The 27932-nt window shown below is 37.1% G+C and overlaps 1 protein-coding gene across 19 annotated transcripts in view; it reads right to left on the bottom strand.

Annotated features, from left to right (window-relative positions):
• Window positions 1-27932, bottom strand: part of EFCAB3 (EF-hand calcium binding domain 3) — a 477549-nt gene that overhangs the window by 129098 nt on the left and 320519 nt on the right. For all 19 annotated transcript variants that reach the window (XM_047833629.1, XM_047833634.1, XM_047833633.1 and 16 more), the window contains 16 exons: window positions 27720-27773; window positions 26218-26322; window positions 25139-25192; window positions 23719-23823; window positions 21994-22047; window positions 21044-21148; window positions 16280-16333; window positions 15518-15622; window positions 14917-14970; window positions 13977-14081; window positions 10830-10880; window positions 10092-10196; window positions 9219-9272; window positions 8433-8537; window positions 7700-7753; window positions 6908-7012 (listed from right to left, as the gene is read on the bottom strand). In XM_047833629.1, coding sequence (XP_047689585.1) covers window positions 6908-7012; window positions 7700-7753; window positions 8433-8537; window positions 9219-9272; window positions 10092-10196; window positions 10830-10880; window positions 13977-14081; window positions 14917-14970; window positions 15518-15622; window positions 16280-16333; window positions 21044-21148; window positions 21994-22047; window positions 23719-23823; window positions 25139-25192; window positions 26218-26322; window positions 27720-27773 — 1269 coding nt within the window. The remainder of the gene's footprint in view (window positions 1-6907; window positions 7013-7699; window positions 7754-8432; window positions 8538-9218; window positions 9273-10091; window positions 10197-10829; window positions 10881-13976; window positions 14082-14916; window positions 14971-15517; window positions 15623-16279; window positions 16334-21043; window positions 21149-21993; window positions 22048-23718; window positions 23824-25138; window positions 25193-26217; window positions 26323-27719; window positions 27774-27932) is intronic.

Genomic DNA, 27932 nt, shown 5'->3' with positions numbered 1-27932 from the left:
CATTTAGAGTAGTTATTGGTATGTCAGAACTTACTAATGCCATCTTATTAATCGCTTTCTGGCTGTTTTGTGTTCCACTGTTTCTTTTCCCTTCTGTTTCTGCCTACCTTTATGAATTGGTAAGGTTTGGTGGTGGTATCCTCTGACTCCCCTCTTTGTATCTTTTGTAAATTTAATCCAGGTTTTTGCTTTGTTGTGACACCATAGGGTTTACACAAAATATCTTATAGATAAAACAGTCCACTTTAGGCTTATGGCAACTTACTTCAATCACCTACAAAGGCTCCATCCTTATATTTCTCAGTTTCACATCACTGATGCTACAATTGACCTATTTTTAATATGTGTATTTGTTAATTTATAGTAGTTATAGTTATTTTTACTAGTCTTCTTTTAGCCTTTATGCTATAGTTAACTGATTAACACACCATTCTATTATAGAATTGGAGGTTTTTAAAAAAGTCTAACTGCATATTTTTCACCTTTGCCAGTATGTTGTGTACATTTGTATGTTTTCAGGTGACTGGATAGTGTCTCTTCATTTCAGCTTAAATAACTCCATTCAGTATTTCTTGGCCAGACAGGTCTATTAGTGGTGAACTCCCTCAGCTTTTGTTTGTCTGGGAAAGCCTTTATTCCTCCTTCATACGTAAAGGATAACTTTGCTGAATAAAGTATTCTTGGCTGGGAAGTTTTCTCTTTCAGCACTTTGAATCTGTGATTAAACTCTGGAGTTTCTGCTGAGAAATCTGTAGATAGCATATAGTGGGAGTTCCTTTCTGGGTTACATTTGTTTTTTACTGCTCTTTTCAGGACTTTTTAGCAATGATTTTTAAAATTGAGATATAATTGACATATAACATCATATTAGTTTCAGGTTTACAACATAATAATTTGATATTTGTATAGATTATGAAGTGATTATCACAAAAAAGCTAGTTAGTACTATTGATTTTTGACTGTTTCAATATAATGTGTCTTAGATAAAGTCTTTTTGCATTGAGATAATAGGATGATCTATTATTAGCTTGATGGACTTGGATGTCCAAATCGTTCCCCAGATTTGGGGGGTTCTCAACTATTATTTCTCTGTTCTCTGCCTCCTTTTCCCTCTTTTCCTTCTGGGAACTGATTATTCTAATATTTGTCTTTTGATGGAATTCTGTAGCTTGCATAGGCTTTCTTTGCTCTTTTAAAATCTTTGTTTTTCCCTCTTGCACTCTTGGTGGGAATGAAAACTGGTGCAGCCACTCTGGAGAATAGTACGGAGGTTCCTCAAAAAGTTACAACTAGAACTACCCTGTGATCCAGCAATTGCACTACTAGATATTTACCCAAAGGATACAAAAATACAGTTTCAAGGGGCACCTGGGTGGTTCAGTTGTTAAGCATCTGACTTTGATCTCACAGTTCATGAGTTTGAACCTGCATCAGATTCTCTGCTGTCAGCACACAGCCTGCTTCAGATCCTCTGTCTCCCTCTCTCTCTGCCCCTCCCCTGTTCTCTCTCTCAAAAATAACCAAACATTTAAAAAATACAGATTTGAAGGGATACATGCACCCTGATGTTTATAGAGGCATTATCAACAACAGCAAAACTATGGAAATAGACCAAGTGTCCATCAATTGATGAATGGATAAAGAAGATGTATATGTACAACGGAATGTTACTCAGCCATCAAAAAGAATGAAATCTTGCCATTTGCAATGACATAGATGGAGCTAGAGTGTATTGTGCTAAGTGAAAGAAGTCAGAGAAAGATAAATACCATATGATTTTCAATCATATGTAGAATTTAAGAAATGAAACAGATGAACATATGGGAGGTGGAGAAAAAGAGAGAGGGAAACAAGCCATAAGAAACTTTTTAAAAATGTAATTTATCTTTTAAATTTTACATTCAAGTTAGTTACCATACAGTGCGACAATGATTTCAGGAGTAGATTCCTTAGTGCCCGTACCCATTTGGCCCAACCCCCTCCCAGAACCCCTTCAGTAACCCTCTGTTCTCCATATTTAAGAGTCTCTTATGTTTTGTCCCCCTTCCTGTTTTTATATTATTTTTGCTTCCCTTCCCTTATGTTCATCTGTTTTGTATCTTAAAGTCCTCATACAAGTGAAGTCATATGATATTTGTTTTTCTCTAATTTCACTTAGCATAATACCCTCTAGTTCCTTCCATGTAGTTGCAAATGGCAAGATTTCATTCTTTTTGATTGCCGAGTAATACTCCATTGTATATATATATACTATATCTTCTTTATCCATTCATCCATCGATGGACATTTCGGCTCTTTCCATACTCTATTGTTGATAGTGCTGCTATAAACATTGGGGTGCATGTGCCCCATTGAAACAACATACGTGTATTCCCTTGGGTAAATACCTAGTAGTGCAATTGCTGGGTCGTGGGGTAGTTCTACTTTTAATTTTTTGAGGAAACTCCATACTGTTTTCCAGAGTGGCTGCACCAGTTTGCATTCCCACCAGCAGCGCAAAAGAGATCCTCTTTCTCCACATCCTTGCCAACATCTGTTGTTGCCTGAGTCGTTAATGTTAGCCATTCTAATAGGTGTAAGGTGGTATCTCATGGTGGTTTTGATTTGTATTTCCCTGATGATGAGTGATGCTGAGCATTTTTTCATGTGTCTGTTAGCTATCTGGATGTCTTCTTTGGGGAAGTGTCTATTTATGTCTTTTGCCCATTTATTTCTTCACTGGGTTGTTTTTTTGGGTGTTGAGTTTGATAAGTTCTTTATAGATTTTGGATACTAACCCTTTATCTGATATGTCATTTGCAAATATCTTCTCCCATTCTGTTGGCTGCCTTTTAGTTTTGCTGATTGTTTCCTTCACTGTGCAGAAGCTTTTTATTCTGATGAGGTCCCAATAGTTCATTTTTGCTTTTGTTTCCCTTGTCTCCAGAGACGTGTTGAGTAAGAAGTTGCTGCGGCCAAGATCAAAGAGGTTTTTGCCTGCTTTCTCCTCAAGGATTTTGATGGCTTCCTGTTTACATTGAGGTCTTCCATCCATTTTGAGTTTATTTTTCTGTATGGTGTAAGAAAGCGGTCCAGGTTCATTCTTCTGCATGTCGCTATCCAGTTTTCCCAGCACCACTTGCTGAAGACTGTCTTTATTCCATTGGATATTCTTTCCTGCTTTGTCAAAGATTAGTTGGCCATACGTTTGTGGATCCATTTCTGGGTTTCCTATTCTGTTCCATTGATATGAGTCTGTTTTTGTGCCAGTACCATACTGTCTTAATGACGGCAGCTTTGTAATACAGCTTGAAGTCCGGGATTATGATGCCTCCTGCTTTGGTTTTCTTTTTCAAGATTGCTTTGGCTATTCAGGGTCTTTTGTAGTTCCATACAAATTTTAGGATTGTTTGTTCTAGCTCTGTGAAGCATGCTGGTGTTATTTTGATAGGTATTGCACTGAACATGTAGATTGCTCTGGGTAGTATTGACATGTTAACAATATTTGTTCTTCGTATCCAGGAACATGGAATATTTTTCCATTTTTTGGTGTCTTCTTCAACTTCTTTCATAAGCTTTCTATAGTTTTCAGTGTATAGATTTTTTACCTCTTTGGTTAGATTTATTCCTATGTATTTTATGGTTTTTGTGCAATTGTAAATGAGATCAATTCCTTGATTTCTCTTTCTATTGTTTCATTATTGGTGTATAGGAATGAAACCGATTTCTGTGCATTGATTTTATATTCTACAACTTTGCTGAATTCATGGATCAGTTCTAGCAGGTTTTTTTGGAATCTTTTGGGTTTTCCATAGAGTATCATGTCATCTGCAAAGGGTGAAAGTCTGACTTCCTCCTGGCCTATTTGGATGCCTTTTATTTCTTTGCGTTGTCTGATTGCTGAGGTTAAGACTTCCAATACTATGTTGAATAACAGTGGTGAGAGTGGACAGCCCTGTCATGCTCCTGACCTTAGGGAGAAAGCTCTTCGTTTTTCCCCATTGAGCATGATATTAGTGTTGGGTCTTTCATATATGACTGTTATGATCTCAAGGTATGGTAAGAAATGCTTAGAGAACAAACTGAGGGTTGATACAGGGAGGTAGGTGGGTGATGGGCTAGATGGGGGATGGGTATTAAGGGGGGCACTCGTTATGATGAGCACTTGGTGTTATATGTAAGTGATGAATGACTAAATTCTACTTCTGAATCCAATATTGAACTCTATGTTAACTAACTAGAATTTAAATTTTAAAAAAGGAAAAAATATTTATTGCTTTTATTCTATGTTATTTCAAAACTTCTATCCTCTGAGTAATTTATTCTTTCTTCCATTTTGTATGCCCTGCTACTGATGCTCTCTATTGCATTTTTCATTTCATTCACTAAATTCTTCAGCTCCAGAATTACTGCTTGGTTCTTTTTCATAATTTCAATTTCTTTGGGAAAGAACTCAATTTGTTCTTACATTTATTCCTGATTTCACTGAATTTTCTTTGAGTTTTCTTGTAGCTCATTGAGTTTCTTCAAAACAATTATCTTGAATTCTTTATCCACTAGATGTCAATATGCATACCTTTGAGCTCAGTCTCTGAAGAATAATAATTTTCTTTTTATGATGTCATATTTCCTTGATTTTAAATTTTTCCTGTGGTCATGTGTTGCTACTTTGGCATTCGAAGGATCAGACACCTCCTTAGCTTTTTGCCTGTTGTCTTCAGATGGGGCGTTATATTCTATGGCGTTGTTATTATGAGTTTTTCCTTTGTCTTTGTGAAGGTATGCTTCCTCCACTCTTCTTGTTCACTTTGTGGCCAAATTTAATTTTAATTTTTTTCAACATATTTTTTAAAATTTGAGTATAGTCAATACATGTTACATTAATTTCAGGTACACAACATAGTAATTCAACAACTCTCTCTGTTATGCTATGTTCACTACAAGCGTAGATACCACCTGTCACTATGCAGCACTATGACAATACCATTGACTATATTCCCTATGCTGTACCTTTTACTCCCATGATGTATACATTCTGTAACTGGACACTTGTAACTCCTACTTCCATTTTGCCCAACTTCCACTCCCCCTGCGCCACAGCAACCATCAGTTTGTCTCTATTTATAGGTCTGATTCTGCTTTTTGTTTGTATAATCTTTATTTCTTTTTAGATTCACATATGAATGAAATAATATGGTATTTATCTTTCTCTAACTTATTTCACTTAGCATAATACTCTCTAGGTCCATCCATGTTGTTGCAAGTGGAAAGATCTCATCCTTTTTTATGGCTGAGTAATATTCCATTGCACATATACACCACATCTTCTTTATCCATTCATCTATCATTGGACACTTGAGCTGCTTCCCTATCTTGGCAGTTGTAAACAATGCTGCAATAAACACAGAGGTGCACACATCTTTTCAAATTGGTGTTTTTGTTTTCTTTGGGTAAATACCCAGTAGTGGAATTATTGCATCATATGGTATTTCTATTTTTAATTTTTTGAGGAACCTCCATACTGTTTTCCACAATGGCTGCACCAATCTACATCCCCACCAACAGTGAATGAGCATTCCTTTTTCTCCACATTCTCACCACTACTAGTTATTTCATGTCTTTTTGACTCTAGCCATTCTGATGGGTGTAAGGCGAGATCTCAGGGAAATGCAAATCAGGACCACAAAGAGATGTTACCTTATACTTGTCAGAATGACTTTGTGGCCAAATTTTAAGCTTTTATATATATATTTTAATGGTCTTTAGAATTCACCAGGTTGGCTATTGAAAACTTTTGTTTTCCACCAGGTGGCGCTCTAGCTCAAGTTTATGGTTTCTCCCTTGCCACTCCTGGCGGTTTTCTGAGCATGCTTACTACTGGAGCTCGCTCTAGAGGACGCAGTTGTCACTCCTGCACAAGGAGCTAGCAGCAGAATAAGGGGAGGTGTGGGCTTAGCACTTGGGCATTGGGAATCTTGAGAACCATAGGGAGATCCCCAGGTGTATTCCCAGAGACTCATGGGTCGACTTCCTGCTGAGCACAATCTCAACACTGCCAGTTGAAATTCATCTCTGCCTTTAAGAGTTCCTGCCTTAGTCCCCAGGGTGCTGGTGGCGAGAAATGGGTTTTCCCAGATGGTCCTGCTCTGCTGGGGAAGCCAGGCACTCAGGCACTCACTCACTGCTTTCCTTTCCCCTAGGGGAGAGGTCACTGTGGCCTATACATCACTCCTGTGCATTATTTGCTTTGGGGAGAGTGGCGTCAGGGAAGTTTCTCTTACTGCCTCCGCTGTGACCAAATTCGTATTTTTCTTTCTTTCTTTTTCTCTGATGGTGTGTTGGGAGTCTCCCTCCAGCAAGGCTAGACTTCTGCAGGTTCTCTCTCATGCCTGGGTCAGCACTCATCCGATTTTTGCCTGACAGCACTGAGAGAGATGTACACAATTTTGCCGGAATTTTGTGTTGTACGCAATTTGTACGCAATTCTGTGTTGGCTCTGCAGCCCCGTATGGAGGCTGGCTGTCTCTTGCGGGTTGCACAGGTGGGTGAGCCTCCTCCTGGGTCCCTTGGAGTAAGGTGCTAGTTCCCGAAACACTCCCAAAGGCACTCTTGTTTGTGTGTGAATGTCCAATTCATTGTTTTTGTTTTTAAAGTTTTATTTAAGTTATCTCTACACCCAATGTGGGGCTCCAACTCAGGACCAGAGATCAAGAGTTTTTTGCTCTTCCAATTGAGTCAGACAGGCGCCCTCTAATTCATTGAGTAAGGAGGGTGGTTAAAAGGACAAAGAGCTTCCATGCCATGTTGCTGATGTCACCCCTTTTAAAATTTTTAATAGGACTTTAAAGAGTTATACTTCGAGAATTTTATACAAAAACTCTTAAACCCAATATTCTCTGAAATCCACAGCAATGTCTGAAATGCTTACCATCCAATGGCAGTATGTTCAGTAGATCCTGGCTTTCTTTATTTGTTAACTCAATACCTACATTTTTCAGATAAAGTTGTGTGTCACTGGCATTAATTTTATCACCTTTAAAAAGATGGGAGATAAGGTATGTGAACATTTTCATGCATAACAATTCTAATTTAAGAAAATTATAATAACATAGCAGCATCTCAACTTGCTAGAGATATAACTTCAGAACAAGGATACAGGGAGGCTTGTCTAACTGCATCACAAGAAGGGTTAAAAGATAACATGTCTCCTTTAAGCCTTGTCAAAAGAATGCTTTTATTTTTTTTTTTTAATTTTTTTTAACGTTTATTTTTGAGACAGAGAGAGACAGAGCATGAACGGGGGAGGGGCAGAGAGAGAGAGGGAGACACAGAATCGGAAGCAGGCTCCAGGCTCCGAGCCATCAGCCCAGAGCCGACGTGGGGCTCGAACCCGCGGACCGCGAGATCGTGACCTGAGCTGAAGTCGGACGCTTAACCGACTGAGCCACCCAGGCACCCCAAGAATGCTTTTATTAATGCTCTAAAAAAGGGGGACAAGCCAACCAGCCTATAATAAAATAGACTTCTTAAAAAATGATACTTCTAAAACCATAGGTAATAAGAAGTCCATCTATATTCTTAAAGACAAACACGCCATCAGTATATTGGTGAAATAAGGCTTGTGTATAGTTTGGAATACTGGGATATACGATTAAAATATGGTATGTACATATAACAAAGGATCCTGATTTTACATTTTTCCTCATTACTTCTCACTCACCAGAAAATAAATTTGCTGTCCTCATAAAGGAGTTCAGTGAAATCCTTCCACTCTCTGGAATACAAATCATAAATTGTACACAAACAAAACATGTATTGCTATTGGGAGTAGGACACCTTTCTTCCATGAAATTTTCTAACTTCTCATTCCTTACATAGAGGGAATTTGTTGATTTTTCATTTTCTTAAACCATCCAACAACCTTCTAGAATTCTAAAGAGTGTGTTTTAACATGCTAAATCAGATCTTTAATTCTTTTCCACTTGACCCTTTTCACTTAAAAGATATCTCTCTGGTGCCATATTACTGGTCTAAAGTCAGATATCACTGAGCTTCTATTTCAACCCAACCCGACATTCTTATTTGTGAAATCAGAATATGATCACCTCTGGTTTGTACACTACTTGTCAGACAATTCCAAACCTTTTTTTTTTTTTACCTCCTCATATGGTTTTGTCAATCTCTGACCTTTTTCCAGCATCTATTTCAATAACTTCTATTGTTTTCCTCTGAAGTACTGTTTTGCTTTTCCTAGCTAAATTGTAATCTACCAGCGCCCTATTGATCCTCACATGATATTAACAATAATAATCAGAAGTCCTATTTCTCATCCTCGAGGATTATAACTCTACAAGTGCTTTTAACTTTCTAAGTGAAATTGAATAAGAATACTCAGATTTCATGAGAAGATTTCAAAGATTTTTCTGAAAGGAAGTGGTAAGTGAAATACTCACTATCAATTTTCAAATGATTCCGTAGATCTTTGATTTCTTCATTTTCAAGGTCATAGTTCAAGTTTTCCAGAATGGTTTCTAGTTTATTTTCTAAAATTTTCCCTCCTTAATAAATAAAGAGGCAAAACAGAAATGTGAAACTATGCCTATTATTAAAAGAATTCTAGTTAAGTCTATGCACCAAATCCCAATGGGGTTGGGGGAGAAAAGCAAAGTTGCCATGCAGATGTTCAAGGAAAACATAAAACTAAGGTGGCGGGGGACAGGGCTGGGGAATGTGAAGAAAAGAACACTGTCCTTACATATGCTATAAGACACCCTGCTAAAATTTGTTATAGAATATAAAGCAAGGAAAAGGAATGAAATTTCTTATTTGTTCTTCATTTATTATTCATAATGGAGGAATATGTCCGAAACAACAGCCACGATTCTGGCTGCTGAGTTTGAAACCTGCCATTATAACAGTAAACCATTTCTACACACTTAGTGGTTACCTGACCTTGAATTATAAGTCATAAAGGGGAACAAAAAGGTTAATAAACTAACTGTTAAATATAACAGAGTGGTTAGGAATAGGGGTTCAAATCCTCTTCCTAAGTTCAAACTGTGTGACCTTAGGCAAGTGAGTTAATACCTCCCATTTGTAAAATGGTGCTAATGTAAGTACATACCTCATAGAGTTTTTGTGATAATTAAGCGAGTTATTAGACATCAAGTACTTAGGACAGTACCTGGCATTATAATCAAGAGAAATAAGCTATTGTTATCATTAAGCTTATCACTCACCTTGGAAAGTCTTTACACCTTCTAGCAACCGAACATGATACACCTTTCCATCAACTATAAGAGAAGTCATAATTGATGTCTTAGAGAAAGTGATACAGCAATTCATAACAAGAGTACAGTCTATTTAATAAAGACAATGTCACATGCTTTGCCTTACAGATTTATCTCATTTCTTATCCACACATCCTTCTCTTGGCTTTAAGAAAAAGGGAAGGAGGGGGTGCCTGGGTGGCTCAGTTGGTTAAGCGTTTGACTTCGGCTCACATAATGATCTAGCTCGCAGTTTGTGAGTCTGAGCCCTGTATCAGGCTCTCTGATATGGCATGGCTCTCTGAAGCAGCATGCAGCCTGCTTCAGATCCTCTGTCTCCCTTTCTCTCTGCCCCTTTCCCCTCTCAAAAATAAATCAACTTTTAAAAAAGTACATGTCTATTAAAAAAAAAAAAGAATAAAGGGAAGGAGTAGAGGAAGGTCTTAAATTTATCCATTTTACTGTTCTGAATCTTTCCATCTCTTTGATTTGACACTTTTTAACCTGACTTCCTCTCTTTTTCCCCCTTCTTTCTCTTTATGCTTTAGGGCTGCCAAACATTTCAAAGTTAATATACTAAATTAAATTTTATCAATTTAAAAATCTTAATTTCTTTATGAAGTCCTCAAGCTAAGTCCCAATCAAGTAAGCTCCATCCCCTATGGCAGCCTCCATGAGGGCAAGGATTTTTGTCTTTAATCCCATAACCTAAGAAGTGCTCAATAAATGCATTGAATATACATATATGTTTAATAAATGTTTAATAATTCCCCACCTACCCCAATAATATATACACTTAAACTACGTTCTCCTAAAGGCCAAACCAGTATCAGAAATGCTCACAAGTAATTGGCAGGGTTTTTAGCAGCCTCCAGCGTTCCTTAGGTGTGAGTTCTATCCCTATGTTTTTCAAAACGTCATCTACTTCATCAACATTAATCTTGATTCCTTTGAAAAGATGTAAATTATGACTGATGAAAAATTTAAGGGTGATGAGTGATTCTAAACTATGATTTTCATCTAAGTTTAAGAGTGGGGTTGGTCAAAATACTGAGTCAAGACTCTAAGGGAATGTCAGAAACAGCACTAAATCTCATAATTCTAGAGAGAAAAAAATACTCTTTGAATGCTCAAATAAAAATGGGATAAATCAACACTCTGAAATGGGAGTTGTATACGAGACTAGAACCACTTATATAAATGACTATATAAATCATTCTATAAAGATGGTATGTATATTACTTTTTATCTGCCTGTATGATAAGTTATTCAGAAAAAGATTTATACCAATGTTTTATCACGCCAGTTATTGTGGTAACATAGACTTTTGGCTCTTCCAACAATGGAAAGTGATGGGCATTTTTGAAAAAAAAAATGCAGAGAACACAGGATATTTTAGTAAGACATAAAAATTTAGTAGTTTTGTTCAAAAAGCATATAACTCAGAGCTAATCTGGACCATTAATATACCAAGAAGACTAATAATGTCAGTATTATAGGAATAAAACGTTTAAAACCATAACATAAAAGCATCAGAATATTGCTATTTATAATAAGTTTTTCCTATAAGCTTTCACTCACCTCTGAATGGCTCTAAATTTTCCATGAGCATATTCAGCTTAACCTTTATATCTGTAAAATAATGTACAAATGAGACCCAGCCATAATGACTCAGACCCAGAAAACATTATAAAGATGTCATATTGTGGAACAAAACCCTGAAATTTAGAAGTTTATCCCAGATGAACATGGAATTGGAGAACAAAATTTTATTTTATTAATTTTTTAATGTTTATTTTTTTTTTTGAGAGAGAGAGAGAGAGAGAGAGGGAGAGAGAGGCGGGGGGGGGGGGAGGGGAAGAGAGGCAGAGAGAGAGGAAGACAGAATCTGAACCAGGCTCCAGGCTCTGAGTTGTCAGCACACAGCCCGATTCGGGGCCGGAACTCACAAGTGTGCGATCATGACCTGAGCCGAAGTCAGACACCCAACCGACTGAGCCACCCAGGTGCCCCGAGAATAAAAATTTAAATATGACAAATATATAGCAAAGAGGAAGAAGCTGCAGTATAAGATATCAAATGCTGTACATAGGAGTGTTAGCAAGTTTTATTTTTAAATTTATTTTTATTTTTACTTTGATAGTTTCATGTCTACAATTTATTGACTCAACACTTCCACAAATCACCCTGTGCTCATCACTACAAGTGTACCCTTAATCCCCATCACCTATTTCACCTATACCCCCACCACCTCCCCTTTGGTAACCATCACTGTGTTCTCTATAGTTAAGAGTCTGTTTCTTGGTTTCCCCCTCTATTTCTTCTCCCCTCTGATCTTTTGTTTTGGTTCTTAAATTCCACATGAGTGAAATCATATGGTATTTGTCTTTCTCTGACTTATTTTGCTTAGCTCCTCTGGCCATATAAGCTCCTTATATCCTCTAGCTCCATCCACGTCATTGCAAGTGGCAAGATTTCATTCTTTTTATGGCTGAGTAATATTCCATTGTATATATCCGTTTATCAGTTGATGGACATTTGGGCTCTTTCCATTATTTGGCTGTTGTTGATGATGTGTCTATAAACATCGGGGGGGGGCATATATCCCTTCGAATTAGTATTTTTGCATTCATTGGGTAAATACCAGTAGTGCTAGAAAGTTTTGAAAGCATTGCTGGTCCTGCCTTCCACTTCACTTGTTCTACTTTGGACTCCAGGAGTATTCTGAGGTTTGGCCACCTTACCATTGCAGGATTTAAAAGCAATGTATACTGTAACATCAATGTGTTCACCTACCTAAAATGTTGTACGTGGCTACTTCCACACTCAACCCTTACTCAGCACATTCTTTAAGCTTCCAATTCCATAGCCACCAAGATTTCCAGTCTTTTCTGAATCTCTCATTTGTGTACTTACTGGTTGAAAATCCTCGTTTCTAGGGCCACATCACACAGCCCCCGAGGGTATCATTCATACCACAGTCTATGTAGCCCTCCTTACCTCTCCTACACAAGGCAGTATTATTTAGTAGAAAGGGCAAACCTTTGAGGTTTATATAAACCTAGAAAGGCTTCTATAGGGTTGACATCCCCACTCTGCCACTTAGCAGCCATGTGGCTTTGGTCAAGTCAATTAACTTCTGTGACTCACTCTCAATTTCCACGTCAGAGAAACTAGGATTACGATCTATTTTTCAGAGTTGTTTTGAGGACTATTGATAACATATTTCAAGTGCCAAATATTGTTTGTTGTATATAGCAGGCATTTAATACTTTGTAATTATTGAGGAATAATGTCAGCATCATGGCAGGATAAGACATTCCTCCTTTTTGTCCCCCTTTCTAACAATCGAATTCAGCATCTATCCATGAACAAAAGTGTCTCTGTGGGAGTTGTGGGATCCGGCACCATATGCCAAGGAACCCAGCAGGAATCTACCCACATGGGTACTGGGTAACAGGTAGACAGACCTTGGTACAGGCTGTAGAACCAGCAGGAACTTGCAAACCAGCCACAGGCCCTCTGTGGTTGGGAAAATCCAGAAGAGTGATGACTTGGGCAGACACCCACAATGAGTGGGCCTTTGTGGAGGTCACCTCTCCTGAGGAGAGATTCCAGCGCTCCATTGGAGTTTGGATGTACTGGAGAGGGTAAGAGGAATCCTGCCAGTGTGGCCCCACCCTGAAGGCAACACAGCGCAGGGCTATACTACTAGCTGGTGACAGTCTCTCCCGTGGAGGAAGGGATAGCTGTGAGTGATTGTCCAGCTACCCCAGCTGTGTGGAACACTGCAGGAGAAGCCGGTTTCTCTCCTGCAGCACCCCAAGTGTTGAGGTGGGACCACTATGACTGGGGAAAGGAAGAAGATCATGAACAGGCAGATAATGTTAAAGAGCATTCGACGGATGTGGTTTCTGCTGACTGCCTCAGGACGCAGTAGATAAGCCTGTCCATGAGCTTCTGGGAGAACCTCACCCGATGAACCCCACACCTGGCCTGTGTGGGCACCTCCAACACCCCGAGTTCTAAGCCCATACCTCTCCCCAACTCTGCATCAAGCTGCTTGTGCAGGCTCATGAGTGTGGTGGCAACAGTAAACAGGAGTGTCCTCAGAGAACACTCCAGGGACTGTGGACAAGGGAGAAACCACAAACTTGAGCTGTAGCTCCACCTTTTGGAAAACAAAAGAGAGGTTTCCAATAGCCAGCCTGGTGTGTTGTAAGAACCAAAGACAGACAAGCCTAAGAGTTCTTCTGGAAAGTGGAGCTAGAAGTGTGGGCCAGGTGTATCCAGACAATGTTGGAGGAAGTCCCAGATAGAAGCAGGACCATTGAAAAATCTCTCCCATCTGAAGATAATCCTCAAGACAAGTAGATTTGGGGAAGTGATTACTTGTCTTTTCTGCTATTATATCTCCTTCTTTTAGTCTAGTTAAAATGTATGGTGATTTAAGGGCTTTTTCCTTTTTTTTTCCCCCCTGGCTGGTTTTAAAATTTCTTCTTTGACTTTACTTTCCTTTGTTTCATTTCTCTACCTGCTTCTTAGGTCTGTCAATTTCTAGTTAGTGTCTACGAATTTAGGCCTGCAGGGGTGTCACTGTTTTAACAGATTACTGATGTCTGATTTAAACAATAATGATCTGAGATGATACATTTTTTCCCATATGAATAAATTTGGAAGTTTTATTAGAGGAGTTCACTTTCCCTAAAGGTGGAACAACAAACTCACCATCAGTTGGCAGACGATTCTGCAGGTCCTCAACTTCCTCATCCTCCAGCTCGTAACCCAAGTTTTCCAGGATGCTTTGCATTTTAGGGGTGTAGCACTTTCCACCTTAGGGAAGACGGAATAGGGATAAAAATAGGAACTGATATTCAAGAAAAATATTGGCTACATTCACACACCAACTGAATGAAACAAATCCACAGCACAATAATTAAAAACAAAACAAAACTGTTTAGGGCTACCTGTGGGACATGTTGACACATTCCACAATAGAAATGTATTGTGGAAGCCAAAAATAGAATATACTCATATATATATATATATATATATACATATATATATATGCATATATATACATATATATGTATATGCATATATATATATGTATATGTATATATGCATATATATACACACATACATATACACACACATACATATATATATATACATATGTACATATATATGGTGAATCTGATGAATTATGTTAGAAAATAACTAGAGCTCTGGATAGCAAATAGATTTTTGAAACTTTTTCAGTATCAGAGGACTATAAATTATCACATTGGATGTAGTTGCATCTAAAGTAGATCTATAGGCTAATGGGATAATAAAATCAATAATCTAATTATTGTGTAATGATAAGGTCTTTTAAAAGTTAAGGTAAAGTCTGGGGTGCCTAGGTGGCTCAGTCGGTTAAGCATCCGACTTCAGCTCAGGTCATGATCTCTCACTCTGTGAGTTCAGGCCCCACATCTGGCTCTGGGCTGACAGCTCAGATCCTGGAGCCTCCTTCAGATTCTGTCTCCCCCTCTCTCTGCCCCTCCTCTGCTCATGCTCTGTCTGTCTCAAAAATAAATAAAAACATTAAAAAATTAAAAAAAAAGTTAAGGTAAAGTCTGTAGATCTTAGTTTTATTTGCCTTCTTGTTGAGATTCTGACTTACCAGGAAAAGCTTTTATATAATCGAGCAGTGTACTTTTCTCTACCTTTCCATCAGCTGTAAAATAATACATATTTAAGGTTAAAAAAATTAAGGTTATATGGACAGAGTAAGAAGAATGAAATTTCATAAATACATACTTTAAAAATATCATCTTAAGTTATATGCCTACATTTCCCAGGCTTACCTATCCTTAATAAATAAGAAAAAAATAAGATGAAGAGAAATTTTTTAATGTGGACAGTCTGTCCATTCTTCTACACTGAAACAGATACACCTTTCCCTCTCATCCTGATTTCTCCTTTTTCTTCCTTTACTACCTGCTAAATTAGCCTTCTTTTTGTCTTTGCCTTGCTTAAGCTTCATTCACTTCAGAGTAATGATACTCTTAATGGCAGAACCTAGGTTGGAAGATACCATAGCCTCCCAAAACAATACACGTAAGTGTCAAAGGCATAATTTCTTTACAACTAAGTGTTGATCTTTTTGTCTTTTAGATTTTTATAGGAAACCAGATGGGTCCATTCTTTAGATGTTCTCACATTAAAGTTTACACTAGCATAGAGATATACCATACGTATACAGTGATAGAGAAACTACCTACCAGTAATCGGCAATGTTTTCAACAGCCCCCAGAGCTCTCTGTCTGTGAGTTCTATTCCCATGTTTCCCAGTGCTTTGTGTATATCCTTGGCTTCAACTTTTCCTCCTTTAAAAGATGGGAACGGTAACAGATGAGAATTGCCTACTGACTCCAAATGAAGCGTCTAAGCTTAAAAGGGTTATCTATAGTTATCAGAAAGTATTTCTTGAGTTCTAAATAAAATATTTATTCCTAGCGCCCTTAATGACCTCAGAGGAGTTAACCCAGATCACAGAAAGGAATATATAGGAGGCAAAGTGATCTAAGTTATGTACAGGCAGCTACCTCATTTTAATTGTATTATCATCACTAAAATCTGTTACTCTTTGCTTTGCCCTACTTGGAAGATAGATTAGCTTCACTGACCGCATTATTTGTATCCCTGCCAAAGTTTTACCTTAACAATTGCTGGGTTACAGTAAACGGTAGTTAAATATTTTAAGTAAATGACCACAGGTGTTTTGCCCATTGGAACGAGTCACAAAATAAAAATGAAGTTTCAGAGAATATAGAACTTGTTATAGAGAGAGAGCAGCGCAACATTTTTGCCAAAACATAAATGTCCAATGTAATCTTCGTGTCATTAGAATCAAATTTTAATCATTAAAAAAGTAGAAGTTAACGGTCAATGACAGAATAAGAAAACATAACCTTAAATATGTATGTGAATGTGAAGTATTTGCTTTTTTTGTTTTACATCTTTTCACAAAGCATCTTGCTCACCTGTGAATTTCTTTATTTCTTTCAGCAGTTTATGCAGATCAGCCATCCCGGAAGCTAAAAAAATAAGCCACAATTCAGACAGACACAATTGTGCACTGATAGAGAACGACTGTTAAATAGAGCAAAGGGATTAATGTTTCTTTATGATTTATTGTTGAATACACATATGCAAATTAGCATGAAATGGAAAACTCCTCTCTAAAAATGCTCATTGTTAATTACACTATTTATTTTCTGCTTTCTTTTAATATCCCAACCTCCACACACCATGTAACATCTCCCTCCTTAGGCTTGTTCTCTTCAATGTATACCACCTACTATACCAGATCCTGGGAACAAGAGTAAAAAAGTTTCAGTTCAGAAATTTAAATCTAACTCTTTCCTCATTTAACATTCTCCAGTATTGACACTGCCAAGTTAACTTAGTTTATTGCATGTTTTCTAGTAGGTATGTTCATTATATGCTCAAAGATTGTGAGTGCCTTTAAATGAAAAAAAAAAAAAAGTATTTATTCTGTATTCCCTCCAAACATCCTAACCCAAGAAGCACCATAAGGCTTTGCACATGGTAATGTTAAACACTTAAAAATTGAACAGTGGAGTGGAACATGTTAGAATGACAGAATTAGCTCTGAAATCAGTATATTTTTCCAGGATTGCAGATACAGTGTATTTTAGAGTAAGGAAAACTTAGAAATTATGCATATTATTAGCATTTTCTTACCCAAAAATATGCCACTTATTACTATGGAATCCCATTCTTCCTTTAGGGTAGGTTCCAGTATACCGTCTCCATATATATTTTGTTAGCAGATTTGCACCTTACGGGCTCTTGCTACATATATAGCACGACGTCATTTTTCATAAAACTCCCAGTTAACTATCAGTTAATGCCTATTGCTGACCATAACTGGAAAGTCTTTGTGGAGAGCCTTGCAGAGTGGCTAAGAAACATATTACTTAATTAATTCAATTCCTCATTAATTCAACAAGTATTTACAAAGTATCAAGTATCTGCACATATGTGGGAGGCACTGAGGGATACAACAGTGAGCGACATAGACATGGTTCCTTTCCTCACAGAGCCTTTATTTATTACATATTTCACTGAGGCTAGGTAAGAAGAAACCTTTGATCTGTCAGCTTCTCTGTCAGGACACACTTTCAGAAATCTCTCTTTTATTTTTTATTCTAAGATAGCAAGGAAAATTTGTGCTGATTTCACAGGATCCACAGCAAAGGGATAACAGCTAATCATGCACACGATGATAATGGGAACATTGAGGGAAGCAGAGTATTATTCGTTTGATCTGGGTTTGTAAATGCTAATCTTTGCTCCAGAAGTACATAATATCCTCTAGCCTGAGGACTAAACCCAATGGCTTCTCACTTCTCAATTTTTAATTGGAGCTCTCTCTCTGGATTTCAGTTATTTCAGTTTTTTTTCTGAGGAAAAAAATTAGTTTGATCAATTTGTTGGCTAGGGTAATGTTTCAAAACCTTACTCTCCACAAGTATTTCTTTCTTCTTCTTCTTGGAAACTTCACTAAAATGATATGAAAGGAATAACAAATGAATATGCTCACAAAGACAACAATATAGAAGATACCAGTGAACAAAAAACTTCACAAATAATTGCAAATTAGAAAGCAAGTAAGGTAGTGGTAATAATTTAGCAGAGCTGAGGAAGTTATATTCCCCTTATGAGGGGAATAGTAATGAAAAGTCATTGGAATGTCTCTGACAGATAGAAAACTCAAGTGAATAGGAAGTAAAGCAAATCCTTTCTGGAGGAATGCATTTCATTTCAGGTGTCAAAGAATTCTCACAGGAATTTTTCAATAACATTGAACAGCGTATAGTAAATAACCAAACACATAGGGAAACAAGGACACCGTAAATGAGAATCAGAAGAAACAACAGAGACAAAACCCCCACCAATAATTCATTAACTGGAATTATGAGACCAAGATTGTAAGAGAACCATGTTAATTTGAAAGTATCTGTAGGGAACAACCAACTAAAAACCTGACCTACTAGATTCGGAAGAGAACTAAGTAGAATTTCTGGAAATTAAAAACAAAAAACCAAAAGGATACAAGACAAGATACAAAAAAATACAAACGACACAAACTATTGTTTATATTTCTATTGAAATACAAAAACTAAAACCAAGAGGTTAATAGCTAGATCTAACACCAGGCTAGACACGGTTGAAGAGTTAGTATTCTGGAAGTCAAGTCAGGCGAAATTATCGAGAATGAAGCACAGGAAGAAAAATACAGAAAATACTGAAGAGGGGCTAAGTGTCATGAAGGATAGAGGAAAATGGTTTAATATACGTTTAATTAGAGTTCCAGAGGAAGAAAAAAAGACTATGTGATACAGACAATATTAGAAGGAGTACAACTGAGAATTTTCCAGATGTGATGAAAGATTCTAATTTTCAGACTCAGAAGTCCCAAAGAATCCCAGGGAGAATAAGTGAAAAGAATTCCATTCTTATCTTCCACATTATAGTGAAACTTTGGAAACAAAGATAAATGTTTTATTTTTTATTTTTTTTTTTTTTCAACGTTTATTCATTTTTGGGACAGAGAGAGACAGAGCATGAATGGGGGAGGGGCAGAGAGAGGGAGACACAGAATCGGAAACAGGCTCCAGGCTCTGAGCCATCAGCCCAGAGCCTGACGCGGGGCTCGAACTCACGGACCGCGAGATCGTGACCTGGCTGAAGTCGGACGCTTAACCGACTGCGCCACCCAGGCGCCCCCAAAGATAAATGTTTTAAAAGAAAAAAAAAGACTACCCCCAAAGACCAATAGATTCATAGCTGACTTCTCATCAGCAACATTATAAAGCAGAAAACAATCGAATAGTATTTTCAATGTGCTGAAAATAAAAAAAAAACTGTCCACCTAGAATTCTAAACCCAGAGGAAATATTTTTCAAAAGTAAGGGGAAAATAAAGATATTTTTAGGCCCAACTCCCCTCCCAAATCATTATTTGTTACTAGCAGATCCTAAATAAAGGAAGTTACTAACAGCAGAAGAAAAATTATCCCAAATGAAAGATCTGAAGAATGAATAGAAAAGAAAAGGTAAGAGTGGTTAAATCTGGATGAATATTGGCTTTATAAAACACTGCTACTAATAATGCTTTGCTGAGTTAAAAGAATATAAGACAGTATTAAAAGACATTAAACAACTTTAATATAGGGAAGGGGAAAATGGAGTTAAAAATGTTCTTAGGTCCTTGTACTATCCAGGAGGAAATGAATTTGGAGGGGCATTAATCTGTAAGTTTATACGATTTTCTTTAGCAAGGCTCAGAAATAAGAGTGGAGATTTGAATGACTGAGATGATCAAATGTTGGAGTTATATACAGCATGTATGACAGAGAGAGTAGCTGGACAGTGAAAGAAGTAAAGTTAAAACAAGTTATATATTGAAAGAAAATGTAGAAATGCAGGGACTAGTATTTTTGATGAATATGAGGACTACATTTCTTGGTAATTAAGGTGAGAAAACTAGAAGGCTATTTTTGTTTGTAGGTATGTATGTAATCTCTCTATACCCAGTGTGGGGCTTGAAGTCACAACCCTGAGATCAAGAGTCACATGGTCTTCTGACTGAGCCAGCTGGGTACTCCTAGAAGGCTATGTGAAAGAAGGCAAAATATTGCTGTTTAAAGTTCCTAATGTAGACCAGGGAGGAATAATGAAAACTAGTACCAAAATACAGGAGGAGGGAATCAGGAAGTTGGTATACCACAAAGGTACAGAGGAATGGTTGGTTCACAACCTTGGAAGCTTCCTGGATGAAATCTAAACCTGGACCCCCTAAACAGAGGGCCGAGAGAGAGCAAAGAAAGAGGTGGACCACTCCAGATTCGTAGATGGCAGGTTTAATAAGCAAGGGAACTTACATATAAGGATTCTCCTGGGTAGCCGCAAGATGAATAGATCTCTGCGTCTACACTCTGGAATCTTAAAGCTCATAGAGAGGTCTTAACTGGGTTCGGTCATGTATACTGTCCAGATGGTTTCCAAACACATTGTTTTTTCAAGACAATTGTTTTTTCCTTGAATATAGCTCTCACTGTGGGAATGGTGGACAGAGCATATATTCCAGGGACAGGGGAGGGAGTGAGGAGCCTCTGATTGTCTGGGTCCAGCTCGATGGTCAACCAGTAGTCATATCATTTTGATTATTCCTCCAACAGGATTGTATAGCTAGGTGATATGACTTTTAAAAGATATTTAATTTTTTTTAATGTTTATTTATTTTTGAGAGAGACAGAGACAGAATGCGAGTGGATTGAGGCAGAGAAAGAGGGAGGCTCAGAATCTGAAGCAGGCTCCATGCTCTGAGCTGTCAGAGCCCCGACGCGGGGCTCGAACTCACGAGCTGTGAGATCATGACCTGAGCTGAAGTCGGATGCTCAACCGACTGAGCCACCCAGGCGCCCCTAAAAGATATTTAAGTCACATAGTTAATTTGAAATTAGCAACCTCTTCCTTTTGGGCAATAAGCCTTCCTTCAGCTACTTTCAAGTAAATACTTATCACCTATAACTTACTCTAACACATGTACCATGCACCCTGAGATTAATGAAAACACACTGAATCAAAAATATTGTTACGTTTAAAGAGTTAAAAAGTCATATTAGCACCAAAACAGATTTAGTTCCAGACACTCACATAAATAAGCTTTTAAGTCTAACTTTCCCTTAAGAGGTCTCTAATATCTATGATGCTTACCATCAGTTGGTAGGTTTTGTGATAAATCTTCAAGTTTCTTATCTGGGAGCTTGATTTTCATGTTTTCTAAAACGTTTTCCAGGTTACTGACATCAACCTTCCCACCTAAAGAAAGAATTGGGAATACAAGAGAAATGTAATGCCTTCTCCAAAGGAAAAAATTCCAATTAATCCCCCCGTGCCATGCAAAAATATCAGTGACTGAACACATTCAAGTGCACAAAGGTGGACAAAGTAGAATGGCAACCTTTTCCTTGGTCTGGAGGACAATCCTGCAAAGTACAAATTCGTTCTCCAGTGAATTATAACGGTAGAGACCACCAATTGAAACCTTTTTTTCTGATAGGCAGGGCATAAATGCTGAGTTTCATTCTTCCAGTCACTGAAATGCCCTGAACAACTGCCAATTCTTTTTTTTTTTTAATTTTATTTATTTTGAGAAAGAGAGACTGAGAGAAAGAGAGAGGGAGAGCAGGAGAGTGGGAGAGGGAGGGCAGGAGAGGGAGGGAGGGAGGGAGGGAGAGGGAGAGGGAGAGGGAGAGAGAGAGAGAGAGAGAGAGAGAGAGAATCCCAAACAGGCTCCATGCTGTCAGTACAGATGTAGCCCTACATGGGGCTTCATCCCAGGAACCTCGAGATCATGACCTGAACTGAAACCCAGTCCGATGCTTAACTGACTGAGCCACCCTGGCACCCCTACCAATTTTTGCCTCATGTTTTCTATGTACATCCAGATTTAAATATGCTCTTAAATTAAATTTGACAAAAACCAAACTTACTCAACAGCAAAATGAAAGAATTTGAACAAGGCAGCTATATTCACAACAGCAAAATAAATACAGAATCAGTTCATATGAGAGGTGTTAAGAGCCACAAGAGAATAGCTAAATAATAATACAAATGTGAGGCAGGGGAATCTTATTTATCTTTCTTGTCATCATGTTACTCACCATTGAAAGATTTCAAACCGTCTAGCAATCTGTTTTCATATATGTTTCCATCATCTGTAAGAAAAGGCACAACTGATATCACAGATAAAGTGATATAGAGATAGACTTTATTTATTTATTTATTTATTTATTTATTTATTTATTTATTTATTATTTTAATACGAAATGTATTGTCATATTGGTTTCCATATCAGACAAAGGGCTAGTATCCAAAATCTATAAAGAACTCACCAAACTCCACACCCGAAAAACAAATAATCCAGTGAAGAAATGGGCAGAAAACATGAATAGACACTTCTCTATAGAGATTTAAAGAGACAGTACAAACATGTCATTTCACAAAGATACTTTTAAGTGATTTGCCTTAGAGATAAGTCTGATTCTTCTTTCTCTCCAATGAATCTGAAACCATGGAATGGAGAAAACTCTCAGAGCGCTGTGTCTGGTCAGGTGCAAAGCCAATAATTAGTGGCAGGTGCCATCATGGAATATGAAGATATTTTTCCTTTACTTTCTTTGACTTTTCCTTCTTTTTCCTAATCTCTTAATTCTCCCACCCTCACTTTTTTCTTACACCTCTCAGCTTAACTTTTAGTTTTGAGGGTGAAACCAAAATAGCTGAAAATTTTATATTGAAAGGGAGGATTCAAGAAAATAGAGTTGCTGACTCCCAAAGAACTAATTACACTTTCTAAAGGAAGAACAAGGTTATGCTAAAATTTCTTAGACCTTCCTTTTGTTGTTGTTTTAAAATTAGGAATATGTAATAAGTATAGTTTTAAAAAATCTATTTAAATTCAAGCAGTTCACAAATAATGTAGTATTGGTTTCAGGAGTAGAATTTAGTGATTCATCACTTATATATAACACCAGTGCTCATCCCAACAAGTGCTCTCCTTAATGTCCATCACCCATTTAGTCCATCTCCCCACACACCTCTTCTCCTGCAACCCTCAGTTTGTTCTCTGTATTTAAGTCTCTTATGGTTTGGGCAGAAGACTTGAATAGACACTTTTCCAGAGAAGACATCCAGATGTCTAACAGACACATGAAAAGATGCTCAACATCACTCATCATCAGGGAAATACAAATCAAAACCACAACGAGATACCTCTTCACACCTGTCAGAATGGCTAACATTAACAACTCAGGCAACAACAGATGTTGGTGAGGATGCAGAGAAAGGGGAACACTTTTGCACTGTTGGTGGAGATGTAAACTGGTGTAGCCACTCTGGAAAACAGTATGGGGGTTCCCCTAAAAATTAGAAATAGAATTACCCTATGACCCAGCAATTGCACTTCTAGGTATTTATCCAAAGGATACAAAAATGCTGAATCTAAGGGGTACATACACCCCAATGTTTATAGCAGGGCTATCAACAATAGCTAAATTATGGAAAGAGCCCAAATATCCATCGACTGATGAATGGATATAGATGTGCTGTATATACATACAATAGAATATTACTCAGTGATCAGAAAGAATGAAATCTCGCCATTTACAACAATGTGGATGGAACTAGCATGTATTATGCTAAATGAAATAAGTCAGTCAGAGAAAGACAAATGTCATATGATTTCGGTCATATGAGGAATTTAAGAAACCAAACAGATGAACATAGGGGAAGGGAAGGAAAAATAATTATAGTGCTTTTTTAAAAAGTTGTTTTAAACACACAGGACCACCTCCCTTGAAGGCTCTAAGAGTATTTGAAATGCTTACCGTCAACTTGAAGATTTTTCACCAGTTCCAGGTATTCTTTAGGTGTGAATTCTATCCCAATGTCTTCCAGAATATTTTTCAGATCTTTGACGTTAACTTTTTCTCCTTCAAAAAACAGAAATGGCAAGTATAGTTGACAATATTAAGAATTACCTAAGTATTCAAAAGATGAAACAAAACTGCCCCTGTTTAAACATCACCCTCCCCAACTGCTAGGTAAAAAACAAAAGCACAAGACCTGCTTGGTGGAGTAAAGGGCAGGCAAAGAATTAGAATGTATTCCCTTGTCCCTAAGGGAAAGGTGCACTTTCTTAACACTGGGGATAAGAAAGCACAATTCTCAGTAAACTGGGCTTTTTAGGTAATGTCTTGCTAATTAGAATATAAAGGTTAACTTAATATTGCTCTCAGTTCCCCCCCCCCCCCAAATTATTAGATTCTTTGAACAATATGCCCTAGTTTTTACTTCAACTATTGTTGTGGTGATCTAGATCAAGGATTGGCGAACTTTATCTGTAAAGGGCGAGATTGTAAATATTTTAAGCTCTGCAGGGTATACAGCCTCTGTTACAGCTACTCAACTCTGCTGTTGTAGCACAAAAGCAGCCATTAATAATACATAAATGAGGAATATAAGTGTGTTCTAATACAATTTTATTTATAAAAAGAGGCAGAGGACTAGATTTGGTCCATGGGCTGTAGTTTGTTTATCCTTGATACAGATTTTCAGGTTTTTTTCCAGTGGTGAGGATCAGAAGCATTATTATAGGCAAGTATTTTAGAGGATATAGGACTTGCTACTGAGAAATGAGAAAAAAATTTTAATCCAGACAACCCAAAGATTGACTTTGGGCAATTAGACATAAGCACTTGGAACAACATCTTTGTAACCACCATGCAGGTGAGAAATAGAACATGACAACACTCTGTCATACTCTTTCCCAATCCCTATCCACAGTCTTTCTCTAGAGGTAATCACTATGCTGACTTTTTTGGACAATGATTTCTTGCTTTTCTTTATAGATTTCTCACAATAATCTTAAAAAACAAGTTATAGAACCTGCAAATTATTAGGGTTAGGGAACACTGCACACTATTTGTGATAGCATTTTTACAGAGGCAGATGAAGCAAAATGAAATACTATGCTATTATTATATAGGTAATAAAACTATTATTTTTAAAAAGAATAATGAACAATATAAAATTCAGAATAGTGCTATCTTAACAAGTAAGGAGGCACGGTAAAGGAATAAGGAAACAACCATGTGTTGATGCAATGGTATTGGAAATATTCTAGCTACTTCATTGAGGTGGAGTCATGGAAATGAGTACTATACTTATGGATTATGTGTTCACTAAAAACAGGAAAATGTCATTAAAGAATTAGAATTTTAATCTTTATGATAACTTGTAACTTGCCTGTAACTGCTTTCACATCACTCATCACTTTTTTCAGAGAAACATTTCCATCAGCTGTAATACATAACATAAAAAATTCAGACCATGACTTAAGTCTTAGGAAAATTGGGACTTAGGGCCCAGTGAAAGTGCATATATTCTACTAAATAATTTGCGCTCACCTTAAATTTGTATTTTCTGCTTTGAGTGCTTGATTCCTTATTAGTAAGAAGGACAATGGCATTTGGGTCATGTTCCTTGAACACAGGGTCTGAATATGACAAACGTACTATCTCCAGATACTTTCTTATAAGCATGGCAAAATATATCATTTGTAGAGGCCAGCTGGTTTTGTTTTTGGTGAACTTTGCATCTAGCACAGATACTGAGCAAGGGACTTTCCATCTTCCCTCTATTTGCCATTAACATTTCTTGAGTGTTTTCAACTACTGTATCTATCTCAAAATGTTGGTGACATGTGGTTATTGGATATAATATTAGTGGTGGAAATATTAATGATGTTCTACTACTTCCAAGATGTATATTTTTCTCCCAATTATTTCAGACTCCCTTGGTTAGTCATTCATTCATTTTCCCCACTGTTCCCATGTTTGTTTCTCTCTACCATTCTCTGGCATGACAACAGCTATGAATAACCTTTCTGCACTAATCACTGTTGAGCGGGATGATAATTTCAGATGAATGGAAATGAAAAAAGGCAGGATTTCTTCTTAGTTTAAGACCAAGTTCTTTGGACACCTGGATGGCTCAGTTGGTTAAGTGTCTGACTCTTGATTTTTTGCTCAGATTATGATCTCATGGTTCATGGATTGAGCTCTGCATCAGTCTCTGCACTAACAGCATGGAGCCTGCTTGGGATTCTCTTTCTGCCTCTATCTCTGCCCCTCACCCACTTGCAGGCACATGCTTTCTGTTTCTCAAAATAAATAAATAAATTAAAAAAAAGACCAAGTTCTTCTCCATGATTCTTAAAAATATCTTAAACTCCTCAAATCAATCTGGTTTTAGAAATTCTTATACATGATCCCAAGATTCTAAGTTTTCCCTTAAAAGGTGATGTAATTATTGACAATGCTCACCAACAACAGGTTGATTTTGTATCACATTTTTAAATTCCTTATTTTTGAGCTTGATCCCCATGTTCCTCAGAACTGTGTTCAGGTTATTAGCATCAATCTTTCCTCCTTAGAAAGGGATGGAGATGTAAAAAAAAAAAACAATAAAGACACAATATGAAAAATACTTCTTGTGCTGATGAATTAAATCAACTCTGAATAGGTCTGGATGCTAGTCAGAATGTTAACTGGAATTACCTTACTGGAAAATGGTTTGGCAGTAACTATCGTGATTCTTCCAAATTTTTGTAATAGCTCACTAATTCCACCTTTGGGAATGTCGAAAAAGCTTATGCCACAGGGGAGAGAGAAATGTTTATTACAGTCTTACTTAAAATAAGGAAGGAAGGAAGGAAGGAAGGAAGGAAGGAAGGAAGGAAGGAAGAAAAACAAAGAAGGAAGGAAGGAAGGAAGGAAGGAAAGAAAGAAAGAAAGAAAGAGAGAAAGAAAGAAAGAAATACCCAGAATTTCAATATCTAATGACAGGGTATTGGTAAGCAAACCATTATATCTTCATTCCATGGAAAAGTACATAGCCATAGCTGTTACAAAGGTGATTGCCACAGGAAAATAATGTCATTTTATAGGGTGTTTTTATTAAAAAATTACATTATTTTATAGGGTGAAGTTATATCATACAAACATTTAACATATATGAATTAAAATCATATGCCCAGTAAAAATATACATAAAATGAACAATGTAAATAATGCATGGGATTCTGACATTCCGCAGTCAGCAAGTACATAAATAGAGTCAACCCAGATGGACATCAACTTGTTATTCCAGGAGATGGATTCATTTCCCCTATACCTATCATACTGTGAGCATCTTAAGTCAATGTGATTCTAGTATTAGATACAATTTTTTGTATATTGTGGCTCTTAGGCAAGCCAACCACTTTATCTAATTGCTTCAATATAGCGATAACAATGTATTTCATCACTGGAAGAATATGTTTGACTTACCAAGACTAGCACATTGGTGTCTTTTATGGAGTCTTCCAATGGAATTTCAGAGCACTTGTGACTCTATGAGATTATTGCTATTTTAACCATATAGGGCTTTAAAATATTAACAGTGGTCATGATTGGATAGGATTATGAGTGATCATTTTTCTTTAATTTATATTTAGTGAGCACATGGCACATTTAATATTGAAAAAAAAAATAGAAGAAAACTAACAATTCACAGTTGACATTATGATGGTTATTTTCAGCATCGTGAAGGCTGAAAGTCTAATTAGACCTATCCAAAAGTGCATAGAAAGACAACTGTGGAGATACTTAGGACTGATTCCTTTGAGTCTGATCCTGAGATCAAGCCTATATAGCACCAAAAAAAAAAAAGATTAATATATAGAAGGAATGGCAGAGGAATCATGATCTCATCGCTAGGAAAAAAATACAAATACAAAGATTAAAGATGTCAATTTTATATACTTTCTCAGTACATTTCCTACCTACCTTTGAAAGACTTCAAAGCTGACAGCAATCTATTCTGAAAAACTCTGTTGTCATCTGAAAGAATAGGCACAGTTCAGGATAGAGAATGAGTCACAAACAGATACAGGGGTCAGACTTTCCTTTGTGTGACTAACTTTAGAAATCTATCCACTTTAACCTTCAAATCATGATGACGTTAAGCAATGAAAACAGTTCTCGCTATGGTATAGAGCA

The sequence above is a fragment of the Prionailurus viverrinus genome, chromosome E1 (genome assembly GCF_022837055.1).
Source record: "Prionailurus viverrinus isolate Anna chromosome E1, UM_Priviv_1.0, whole genome shotgun sequence".
NCBI classification, from domain to species: Eukaryota; Metazoa; Chordata; class Mammalia; order Carnivora; family Felidae; genus Prionailurus; species Prionailurus viverrinus.
The sequence above is the reverse complement of the archived record's forward strand: the minus strand, read 5'-3'. Positions and strand labels throughout refer to the sequence as shown.